At 62.4% G+C, this 12,139-nt stretch overlaps 1 protein-coding gene across 1 annotated transcript in view; it reads right to left on the reverse strand.

Annotated features, from left to right (window-relative positions):
• The window catches only part of CARS (cysteinyl-tRNA synthetase), a 40,648-nt gene that overhangs the window by 16,385 nt on the left and 12,124 nt on the right, over positions 1-12,139 (reverse strand). Inside the window, exons 4-10 of the mRNA XM_029915158.1 lie at positions 11,607-11,695; positions 11,168-11,264; positions 10,778-10,876; positions 9,899-10,048; positions 2,130-2,270; positions 1,941-2,029; positions 1,070-1,191 (exon numbers count right to left, since the gene is read on the reverse strand). Coding sequence (XP_029771018.1) covers positions 1,070-1,191; positions 1,941-2,029; positions 2,130-2,270; positions 9,899-10,048; positions 10,778-10,876; positions 11,168-11,264; positions 11,607-11,695 — 787 coding nt within the window. The remainder of the gene's footprint in view (positions 1-1,069; positions 1,192-1,940; positions 2,030-2,129; positions 2,271-9,898; positions 10,049-10,777; positions 10,877-11,167; positions 11,265-11,606; positions 11,696-12,139) is intronic.

Here is a 12,139-nt window from a genome sequence, read left to right on the forward strand (position 1 = left end):
GTCTGCGCTGCCGCTCTGTGGGGCGTGCGCGGGCTCCCCTGCGCAGCGGGGGCGCCGGCCCTACGGCTGCAGGAGCGCAGGGGCCCCGCTGCGTGTCTATGCAAGTCCGCGGCCCGCCTCCTAGGGCAGGGGGCCTCAGCGTTGTGACGGCACCTCCTCTACTCTGCAAGATGCCCACAGCGATCCTCGGGGTGCCCCGGGGGCTCAGGCAGCTGGGTGTCTGACTCGTGGGTTTGGCTGAGGTCACGACTGCACGGTTCATGAGTTCTAGCCCCAAGTCAGGCTCTTCTCTCTCTGCCCCTCACACCCCTGCCCCGCGACCCCACTCGCATTGCACACAGAGGCCTTCCTTCCTTCCCTCCCTCTCTCTCTCTCTCACAAAATAAATAAACTTTAAAAAGCAAAAAGCAAAAAGAGAGAGCCCAGACACCCTGTGGCACGGCCCGGGCGCCAGACAGTGTGGCGCCCGCTCACAGCCAAGGCGCTCCTGTAGGGCCTGACCTGGCGGCTCCCGCCCCTCGCCCCTGCTGCGCTCGTCCGGGCCGCCGCGCAGACCTGCGCCCGCGCAGTGGCGACCAGGGGCCTGCTTCCCGCCGCCCCCTCCTCCCCCGGCTGCCTGTGCGCGTCCAGGACCCGCAGGTGCCAACACAGGACCCACGTCCTCTGTGTGGGCGCGCTGGCACTGCGCCCTCAAGCACAGCAGCCCTGGGGTTTTCACTTCCCCAAAACGGGAGCTCGGATGCCAAGGGGGCCACATGCTGACCTGGGGGTGGGGCGGGGGGGCTTCTGCCCCCTCATTCAGCAGGTCACAGCCTGCTGCATGTCCGTGACACGCCAGCACTGGGTGTCCCACAAGCCACCCTGACCCGCCGGATCCAGGCCCCGGGTTGGCTGTGCCCCTCCAGGTGGTGCTGGACACACTCACTTTCTAGTTTCTTGTGGAAAGCTCCTCAGGCTCTTTGGGCAACAAGGCCCGGCCCCAGGTGCCCAGGCGGGCCAGGCTGAGGGTGGGGGATCGGGGGAGAGGCCGCGCCGCTGGGACTGAAGCCCCTCGCCGGGCCCTGCTTACCTTCCCCTTCCTGCAGTGCCTTCTGGTCCCCAACGGCCTCGGGCACCAGCTTCCCGTAGGAGTGCCTCTCGCTGGAAGCAAACTTCACGGTGTCGAAGTAGACGGACCCGTTGGAAGCATAGCTGGAAAGGAAGGAGGAGGCTGCAGGAGAGCGGGACGCGCCCGAGACGCCGCCGGCCGGTCCACGCCCACCAGCCCCGGCCCCGTGCCCGCGGCTCTCTGCAGCACCCCATCCGTGCCGCGGCCCCAGGTGCCGGGCCAGGCCCTGAGCTGCACCAGCAAGTGTGGGGGCCGGGGGCTTTGGGGCAGGCCGGGTGCGGCCAACACCCCGCCCCCGCTCTCCCTCCTGCCCCGAGCAAGGAGATGGCGTCCGCAGCAAGGAAAGCCCGAGCGTCCCCTCACGGAGAGGCCCCGAAGCCGAGGGCTCGGTGGCAGCCCCCAGGAGAGCCCCGCCGTGAGGGTCGGCGTGCACGGGGGCCGGCCTCACGGGCTCAGCTGTGTCCTCCCCATGTTCCCGTGTCAACCGCCTGGTGGCAGCGCCTCAGGACACAACAGTATTTGGAGACGGGGTCTTTACGGGAGCGAGATCACCAGGGGGGCCCTCAGCCCGTGCGCCCCTGCGGCAGCGTCCGAGCAGGAGGAGCCCCGTGGCCGTGTGCAGCGACAAGCGCGTGTAAGGGCCGCGGGAGGGCTGCCGTCTGCCGGCCGAGGACGGGGGCCGGGACAGGCCCTTCCCTGTGACGCCAGGAGCAGGGGCGTGGTGGCCACAGCCCCGCGGGCCTGCCCCCCCCCCCCCGGACGCTACCCCACCGCCCTCCCCGGCCACGCCCCCTGCCCCACGAGCCTGCTCCCACGGGGGGGCGGGGCTTACCCGTAGCCATTGTCCACGATCCTCTGGACGAAGTTCACGATCTCCGGCACGTACTCGCTGACCCGGGTCAGGACGTCCGGAGGGAGAACCTGGGGGGGAGAACCCGGAACGGCAGCCTCGCCGGCGCGCCTCGGGCGCAGCGGCCCCGGCGGCCCCGAGGGAGGGCGGGGGCAGCCCCGGGACTCTCACATTCAGGGTCTCCATGTCTCTGTGGAACTCCTCCTCCCAGAACTTAGGCAGCTGGGAGAAGATGGAATTGTCCGTGACCTCACTGCCGAGCGTCGAGTCCAGCCACTCAGAGAGCACATCTTTTGCTTCTTCCATCAACACCTGGGGGCGAAGACACGGCATCCACACGTGCCCGAGTCTCACGGGCCCGCACCTCGTGCCGCCGGCCTGCCTTAACCGAGGCCTCGAACTCACGGCTGTGCGGCGCCCCCGTGAGGCCATGACGCTCGTGTGGGTGGCGGGCACAGACACAGACACCAGACCCCGTAAGTGGGAGGTCCGGAGACGCGGCACATTCAGGAGGTCCGACTACTGTGGTCAGAGGGTGGGGGTGGCCTTGGGGACGGCAGGCGGGGCTCGGGCCACCGCAGGGCAGGGCAGGAGCGCACACAGTGGGGTCACCCGCTGTGGGGACACGGAGACGCAGGGCCCCGTCCTGGAGGGGGGCGGCATGGCCAGGGCGCCCTGACCGTCAGGAGCCATCGACTGAAGACAGCAGCCCCACATCACGGACAACGGTGCAGTGCTGGTCCGAGCCGTGTCCTGTCACCACAGCAGACAGGACACCTGTGACGCGACATGATGTGAGTGTCCTGAGCTGTGCGGGCGGGGGGACCCAGGGGTCCTGCTCCAAGGGAACCCAGCGTCTTTTCACGTTAACTGGAGCAGTGACAAGGGGTGGGGTAAGGCAGGCGGCCTGCGCTCTGCCAGTGGGGGCAACGGGGCAAGACCAAAGGTGCAGAGAGAGAGTTCAGGGGAGGTGCACACGGCAGACAGGGTGAGGACACAGGGGGTGCGCTCGCACACATGACGTGGACAGCGAAGGTACAGCCAGGAGCTCCCATGCGGGACACACCCGCTACCCGCTGCTGGGCTGGCGGGCGGCCGCGGGGACCCACCAGGACGCTCGGCCCCATCACCACCAGGCCGGGCACCGGGGAGGCTGGTCCAGAGGCATGGCTTGCTCAACACCGAGCCCCGCTCACGGCACTTGGCACAGGGCCCGGCCCCAGCCCGGTCACCTCCCCGCTCGCCGGCTCACAGCCGGGCACCTCGCGGCTGGCTATCGGGGAAAGCGAGCAGGCACGCCAGAAGGCACAGACCGATGTGAACACACAGTGTGACCGCGGCTGTCAGGGCTGGGGGTTCAAACTCCTGGGGCCCAAACTCCTGGGGCCACTACACTCAGGGCCCCGACGGGCAGGGCCGGCACGGGAACGAGGGTCAGGTGAGCAGGGAGACGGAAGTCCTGAGTGAACAGGCAGGAGGCAGCCACAGCGGGACGGAAAGGAAGGCCGTCCTTGGTGGGGTCATCGGGAGACCGGACGCGGCCGACGGAAGGACCTTGGGGCTTGAGGACAACGGAAGAGAAACCCCGGAAACTGAAAATCGGAAAGGCTGCGTTCCCGAAGACCGAACAAAACCGAACAGGGCAGCCAAGGACCCGGGACCACTGCAGACGTGTCGCACGTGCGTCCCGGGGACAGAAAGGGAGGGAGAAACATGGGAAACCTCGCCGAGCGAGAGCGCCCCACTGGTGCGGACATAAACCGCAGGCACAGGAGAAACACCCGAATGCTGGACCCGGCACGCCGTGCTCAGGCTGCGCGAAACGGAAGGGGGTAAATCCTGAAAGAAGCCAGAGGCAACGCCCGGCCTGCAGAGGAACAGAGGCCAGAGCTGCACCTGACTTGTCCCCACGCAGCGCGCAAGCAAGAAGGGACAGGGGACTTTTGGTGCGGACACAAAACACTCACCACCGGGAATTCCGTGCCCTGCGACATCAGCCTGCAGAGCGAAGGGAGACAAAGACTCCCGGGCAAACATACATGAGGGAACTTGGTGCCGGTAGACCTGCTTTGTCTCTGGAAATGTCCAGAGACGTTCTTTGGAGAGGACGGAAGTAACGGGTTGGAAACCTTGGTCTGTAAAGTGGGGAAGAACATCAGAGAAAGAGTAAGTGCAGGTAAGATAAAAACTGCTTATTTTATTTTTAGAGGAGAGAAAGAGAGGAGAGAAGGAGTGCACACGTAAGCAGGGGAGGGGCAGAGAGAGAGAGGGAGAGAGAATCCCACGCACGCTCCACGCTGGCAGCGCAGAGCCAGACGCGGGCTGGATCCCACAACCCTGGACTCATGATCTGAGCAGAAAACGGGAGCCAGGCTGCTCAACCGCCCGAGCCACCAGGCGCCCCAGAACTTCTATTTTTCTTAAATGATCTGACAGAGAACAGCTTGTTCAGAATGACAGTAGAAATGCATCCATTTGCACATCACGTACCTACTTAAGTAGCCACAGCGCCCTCTGTGTGGCCACGACCCAGGGCGGGGCAGGAACCAGGCCACCGCGTCGCTGAGGGCACGCCTACGACCACGGAGCGTACAGTGTTTCTTAGAGTGGCCTGAGATTAGCGGTATGCATCGCAAACTCTAGGGCAACCACTAAAAACAGCGTCTTACTGATCTGCTAGGAAAGGAGAGAAAGCAGGACCACGTGGAGCGCTCTGTTAAAACCACGGGAGACAGAGACGGCATGGGAGACAAAACGAGGACAGAGAACAAGGCGACCAGAGAAGGCTACACCGTGCAGCTGAGCCTCAACCACGGCGGCACCACGCTGAACGCCGATGGTCCAAACGCCCCAATCCAAAGGCACGACCAGAGTGGATCAAAACACAAGACCCAACTCTCAGGTGCCCACAAGGAATCCACTTCAAATAAAAAGACACGTGCGGATCAAAAGTGAACAGATGGAGGAAAATGTACCACAGTACCAAAGCGAAAATAAGTGAAATAGAGCAAGAGTAGCTACGTTCAGACAAAATAGACTTCAAAGCCAGGAGAGTCCTCAGGGAGAGAAAAAGACAGGGCAGGACAGACGGGTCAGTTCCCCAGGACGGCTCTGCAGATGGGGGCGGGGCCTGGGACCGCAGGAGGTGGGCCTGGGGCGGGGCATCAGACCACAGGAACCGGGGCCTGGGGTGGGGTATGGGACCACGGGAGGCGGGGCCTGGGAACCACAGGAGGCGGGGGGCGAGCAGAAGTGCATGGGGAAACAGATGAACCCCGGAAGGCGGTTGGGGACTTCAACACGCCTCTCTCGGAAGAGGACAGACCCAGCAGCAGGAGACGGGTAAGCACGGGGATGAAATCAACAGGCCCATCAGGCAGCGGACTGACCACTTCGTCCAACAGCGGGCAGAGCACACAACGTTCCTGAGCACAGACCACAAGCCTGCACAGATTTAGAAGAACAGAAATCATACATCATGCCTGCGCTTGGACCACTGAACTAGAACTGTGGTCCAGTGTCACTGAACTGTGTCACTGAACTAGAAACCAGTAGGAGAACGCGAGGTGGAAAACCCCACAATACATGGCGAGCAAAGAACACATTTCTAAACTACACACGGACCAAAGAAGCAATGAAAAAAAAAAAAGAAGAATTTTTTTAACTAAATGAAAATGAAAACACGGCTTATCAAAATTTCTGAGATGCGGCAAAAGCAGTGCTTAGAGGGAATCTGTAACACTGGATGCATAGATTAGAACAGGAAAAAAAGTATAAATTAATCATCTATGCCTCCACCTTGGGAAACTAGAAAAAGAACAAATTAAGTCCAAAATGGAAGAAAAGAAATAATAAAAATTAAAGCAGAAAACAGGAAATCAATAGAGGAAAAATCCACAAAACCAAAAACTGGTTCTTAGGGAAATGAAGAAAGCATAAGCCTCCAGCCAAGCTACTTGAGGAGAGAGAGAAGACACTGTTCTAGTATCCCAAGTGGAAGAGGTACATCACTACAGATCCCATGAAAATTACAAGCATAATAAAGTAACAAACACGGGGTACAACTCTGAGCCCCCAACCTGATAACCTGGACTAAGGGACTGGTTCTTTGAAAGACAGAAGCTGCCAAAACTCACCCAGGACCACACAATCATGCCCGTTAAAGAGATTTAATCAATAATTTATAACTTCCCAAAACAGACACTGGTGAATTTTATCAAACACTGAAGAACGAGTTTCATCAATTTTCTACAGTTTTTCAGAGGAAAGTAGCAGAGAGGCTACTTCCTGACTCATCCTATGAGGACGACATTATCCTAATGCCAAACACAGTCAGACACTGTAAGAAAAGAAAACTGCAGACCAGTATCTCTCATGGACATAGATGCAAAAATCCTCAATAAAGTATCAGTGGGGCGCCGGGGGGCTCAGTCAGTCAAGCGCCCGGCTTCGGCTCAGGTCACCCTCTCGTGGTTCGTGGGTTCCAGCCCCGCGTCGGGCTCTGTGCCGACAGCTCAGAGCCTGGAGCTCCTTCGGATCCTGGGTCTCCCTCTCTCTCTGCCCCTCCTGCATTCTTTCTCTCTCTCTAAAACATCAACATTTTAAACAAAAGAAAGAAAGAAAAGGCACTAGAACAATGCAATGCCCACGTGCGAGAAGAAGAAACTAGACCCGCCTTCTCAGCCTTCACCACAAGCGACTCGCAGGACGGCACATCTGGGAGTGGCATGCAAGCTGCAACACCGGAGGTCACCCAGGAGAGACGGGGCGGCCACCACCCCACAGCGCGGTCGGGAAAGGAAGTGGTGCGCGACTGCATTAAAATCACAGAGTTCTGTTCTGGGAAAGTCACGGCCAAGAACACACAAAGACAAGCTCAGACTAGGAGGAAACATCTGCCAAAGACACAACCGATAAAGGGCTGTCACCCGACATGTGCGCACTCAACAGCAAGAAAACAACTCGATGCAGAAGAGACCCAGATGGCCAACAGGGATGCGGAAAGACGCTCCCCACGATGCCGTCGGGGACGTGCACACCCCGGGGGGCTGCCATCACCCAGCGATCGGGACAGTGGAAATACACACTGACGGCGCTCCAGGCCGGGGAGCCCAGGCCGGCAGGCCGCGCGCGCGCTCTCTCTCTCTCTCTCACCGCCGGTGGGAGTGGGGGCGGGGCGGCCACTCTGGAGGACGTGTGATGTCTGCCTGCGCATGCGAGCCAGCAGCCGGGCTCCCGGTACTGACCCAGAGGAGCCGGAACCTTACGTCCACCCGAACGCCAGCACGCAGCTGCCTACCCTCGGAAGCCACGGCGATGCGCTTGGCACGGGGGCGACAAACCAGCTGGGGGGCGTCCAGCAGACGGCACTAAAGAGACACAGGACGCTGTGAAGGACCCTGAAATGTGTATTAGCGACAAAAGCCAATTTGAGAGGGCATCATGGTACGCGATGCCAAGTCCGTGACGTTCTGGAAAGGGAGAAGCATGGAGGTAGCAGACCGATGAGTGGTTTCCAGGGGTTGGGAGGTGGGGAGGGCGGGGCGGAGCAGGTGGGCGCACGCCTTCCCAGGGCAGGGAAACGACCCTGCCTGATGCTGGAACAGATGGGCGCCCCCCTACACGTCCGTCCACACCCACAGAGCACCCCCTCAGACAGGACTCGTGTCAGCTCCGGGTTCCCGGTGAGGACGTGTCTGTGCAGGTGGGCGTGTTGACAGTGGGTGGGGGCAGGGAGTTGTGAACCTGAAACTGCTCCAGAAACCAGGTCTTTAAAGAAACAGACGAAACAGAAAGAACGGAGGGGACCGACCCGTCGGAAATGACGCTGCTGTCTAACTGTTAGAATCCGGCCTGTGCCTCCCACGGGCCAGGACAAGCGGACGAGTCAAGACACACCCGAAGGACAGAAGCAGGGCACACAAGCCCTCTTCCCTTGCGAGATGCTCAGCCGGGGCGGGCGGCGTGGCCGGCAGTGGAGAGCCGGGCACCCACACGCTCAGACCGGACGCAGGACGCAAAAGCGCATGAAAAACCTGAGACGTTAGAGGGTTAGCATTCAAGACTCCCTGTTATTAAAAGAAAGAGAAAAATCAGAGATTGGGCGAAAGCGTTCGCAGCATTTTTAAATGACAAAGGAGTAGCGTCCAAGACCAAGACTGTTTACGAACCCATGAGAAAAAGACAGAAAGCCCGTTGGAAAACGGCACAGAAGCCCTGTGCCCAGAATCACAGCCATCAGGAGAGCCCGTGGAAAGGTCCTCTCACAAGAGGTCAGCGAAATGCGGGTGACACTGCGGTAACTACGTCACACCCTGGCTTCCGTCCCACCGACGAAAGGGAGGAACGTGGCAACCCCAAGTGCCGCTGCGCAGGAGGCACACAGACCCTGGCACAGACACTCAGGGGAGCGGGACTGCGCCGCGGGCCCCAGCTTCCGACCCCTGCTGAGTCTGCGGGAAACTGTCCCTATGCGGAGCAGCGGGGACACCCGGCCCCGCCCTCTGCCGTGACACATAGATGTGAACCTGCCCGCTTCTAGAGCAGTGGTGGATGGGAGCCGTGGCGGGTGCCGGGCAGAGCCACCGGCGCGACAGCACACGGGGAAGCCACGCACAAACATCGCTCACGTGTGGCCCAATGTTTTCAGGGTGGGGTGGTCAGGGGAGGCGCCTCGCATCCGCTCACAGGAACCAGGAAGCTTCCGAAGCCCATGCATGGAGTCTTCCAGACTCGGCCCGAGCCTCCCCCTCCAGCCACATCCCCGTGAGACCCCTTCGATGTGAGGACAAGTCCACGCCCAGGGCCGCACATCCTTCCGGAGAATCACCGGCCGTGTGGCCGGTGCCCGGGATCCGACAGCCCGCAGCTCCGCTCACGTGCACGGCCCGGAGAAACTCTTGCAAATGTGTGTCCACAGACAGAAAAGGACTCCCAGCTCACGGCAAAGGGCTCGGCCTCCCCGGCCACCAGGGAAGCGCCAACCCCACGCCCCGGGCCACGGCCCGCCCAGCAGAGCGGAAATAACAAGTGTCGGTGAGATCAGTCAGGACCGCAGTCTGGGTGCGGGGTGGTGGGTTCTCGGGACCCGGAATCCCACTGCCGGGCCTTCCAGACTGCCACTCTGGGGGTCTCCACGCCGAGGAACTGAACTTGGGGGCTGGACGGGATGGCTGTACATCCCTGTTCACCACAGACAGAAGGGGGGGCCCGTGTTTCACAGGGACACAGTTTCCGTCTGGGAAGATGGAAAGTTCCGGAGATGGAGGGTGGGGACGTCTGCACACCAGCGGGAACGTGCTCCGTGCCCAGGGCTGTGCGCCGGTAAACGGTCAAGACGGTAAATGTTACGTAATGGCTGTTGTACTGCGCTCTTCTAAGAAAAAGGGTATCGGTGGATCGATGGAGAAAAAATTCCCCGTCACACCGCTGGTAACCAGGAAACGTGACTGGTGTCCCAGGGGAGGGAGAGACAGCGGGCACAGGAGACCCGGCGCAGGAAGGCAGCTACGATGCAGGCCCGCGCAGAAGCAGGCCCCTTACACTGGTCGCGGGGCCGACGTAGAGGGATGTGAAAGCGAAGGCCGAGCTGGGCTCCGGGTGCTCCTCGCAGCCAGCAGGCGGCGCCAGCGTGCAGGCGCAGGGCCCCAGTGCATCCAGCGCCCTCACCTGGTCCCCGGGGGCGGAGGAGCCTGCCCAGGAGGCCCGGGGCCCCACGGCCCAGGTCAACGCCAGCCTCACTCCACTCTCTGCAGGTGCCGCCCAGAGACACAGGGGAGTCCCCTGGAACCCCCTGGAACCATGCGCCCCCCCACATGTGAGGGCGTGCTGGGCGGGGAGGGGAGGCCTGCTCAGCCCCAGGGCGGTGCAGAGGGACAGGATTGGACTGCTTGCAGCGAGCACCTCAGGGCAAGGTCTGCGGGACCCGCTGGAGGCCTCACCTCTGCACATCGGTCGGCCTCCTCGGCCGGGAGGCCATCGCGCACGGCTCTCTCCAGAGGCCCCGCGGCCAGCTCCACCGCTCGCCGGATGCTCTCCAGCATCTGCTTCCGGTCGGGGTCCGTGGTCTCACTTAACTTGACTGAAAACGGCTGCAAGCACAGGACAGGGCAGAGCCCTCGGGTGCTGCCCCTGCGCTCCCGAGGGCAGGTCCCTCCCACTGCCCTGCAAGTGTCCCCAGCGTGTGGCCCTCCCTTCCCCGAGGGAGCGGCAGGTCCCACGGTGGACAGGCCTGAAGCCCCGCTCCCCTGCGCCCCGGCCTGTTTCCCTGTGCAAAATGCCTATGCTTGGGGTCCCTCGGGCGTCACCTGGGGGCCACCCCCGTCAGCCCGAGACTGCGGAGCTCTAATTTCACTCCTACTTCCTCTTCTAGAGACGACACACGCAAGCTCACCGCTGCTGCCGTCACGAGGACAGTAATTTCTCTTAGAGGAATTCTCACACTAACCTGTTAGTACCGTACTTTGTGACGGTGTCATTCTAAATACTAATTGGAAAGAATTTCGGTGAATAATTCTGAAAACCTCTAGTGCCCCCGGTTTCTGAGGCTTGGACAGCTTCCATGTGGCACTCAGCTCTCAGATGTGGCTGTGACCTCGGCACCGAAGACACAGGAGCGTCAGGGGCATTCTAGGGGTGAGCGTCCGGCTCAGTCCCTGACTCCGCGCCCCGTCTGAGCGTGTCTCTCCTGGAGACTTTTCCCACAGGCCTGGGGACCACGTGGACCAGAACCCCGGTGCCCCGGCGGCGCTGGCTGCAGCCGGGAGACGGTCCCACGCCAGGGGCAGTCAGGAGTCAAGGAGCAGCGGCCGGGGGCCCACCTGCAGGGCGGCGTGGACGTCGTCCAGGAGCTGGGCTGCACGCCGCCGCTCCGCCCGGTACCGCTCAAACAGGTGGTTCTGCCGGGCCCTCCGGATGATCTGCGGAGAGGAGAGGGGCCAGGGGTCACCCTCGACCCCGCGGCAGGCAGACTCCGAGCCCCGCCGGGCGGCCGGTCACACCGCCCCCTTCCGTCCTTCCGTGACCTTGCTGATGGCGGGGACGCCCCCTGGCGCTGGTGCGTCTTCAGCTGGGTCCCCGGACGTGCAGCTTCTCACAGCATCTTCGCGTCGGAAGGCGCACCGTCCTTCGCACAAACCGCGACGCCGACTCCATGTGCGCGGGCAACCCCCCCCTCCCGCCGGGCAGACAGTGGCCGCTGCGAGCCCCACCTTGTCGTCCACGTCGGTGATGTTCATGCAGTAGAAGACGTCGAACCCGAAGTAGTCCCGCAGCACTCTCCTCAGGATGTCGAAGGAGATGTAGGACCTGGAGCCGTGGACACACTCTCCTGCGGCCGCCACGCACCCCCGGGCCGCGGCCACCACCTACTCGGGGCCCGCGACCGCCGCCAGAGCCGCGGGACGAGATGTCTATGTGCCGACAGGCCGCCGGCCCCACGGCCGGGCAGGGATCCCGTCGCCCGCCCGCACTCGCCCACTTCTCTGCCACGGGCATGCGCCACTTACAGAACGAGAATTCTATCTGAGAGCTAAGAGAGGCTCAGGGCTGACTTTCCTCCCAATCTCGGGTCCCGGTGGCAGAGACCTCTGAAGGGCCGAGAGGCTCCCGCGGGGCCCGCCCCTCCAGACGCCCGGCAGCGGGTCCTACCTGGCGTGCCCCATGTGAGACGCGTCGTAGACGGTGGGCCCGCAGCAGTACCACGTCACCTTCTTCCCGTTTTGAGGAATAAACACCTCCTTTGTGAGAACGAAGGAACGAGGGTCGTTAGCGTGGGAGAGGCACCTCGCGGGGCCCCCCACCCGCATCAGAGAGGACGCTGCAGGCTGTTCACACAGAGTTCAGCGAGGACAACTCTGTTTTACTGAGAAACGCCGTGGACGTCAGGGACGGGAGAGCGCCGTGACTCTGGCTGGAATCCCCGGGTCCCCGCGTCCCCGGGTCCCCGCGTCCCGGCGCGCTCACTGATGAAACTCTAACCCCCCCGCGGCTGGGTCCAAGCACACTCCACACAACTGGGATCCAATCCGCCTTCTTCTCCAAACCCGGTCGGCGCCCAGCAACGCCAGCAGACCCGCCACCTGGCCGTCTGGCGTGGCTGGCGCCGTGGCACCTGCGGCCACCACGTGTCCTCTCCTGGCCTGGCTCTGAGTGGCCGCGGGCGTCCATGCCTGGGTGCCCAG

The sequence above is a fragment of the Suricata suricatta genome, chromosome 11 (assembly GCF_006229205.1).
Source record: "Suricata suricatta isolate VVHF042 chromosome 11, meerkat_22Aug2017_6uvM2_HiC, whole genome shotgun sequence".
Taxonomy (NCBI): domain Eukaryota; kingdom Metazoa; phylum Chordata; class Mammalia; order Carnivora; family Herpestidae; genus Suricata; species Suricata suricatta.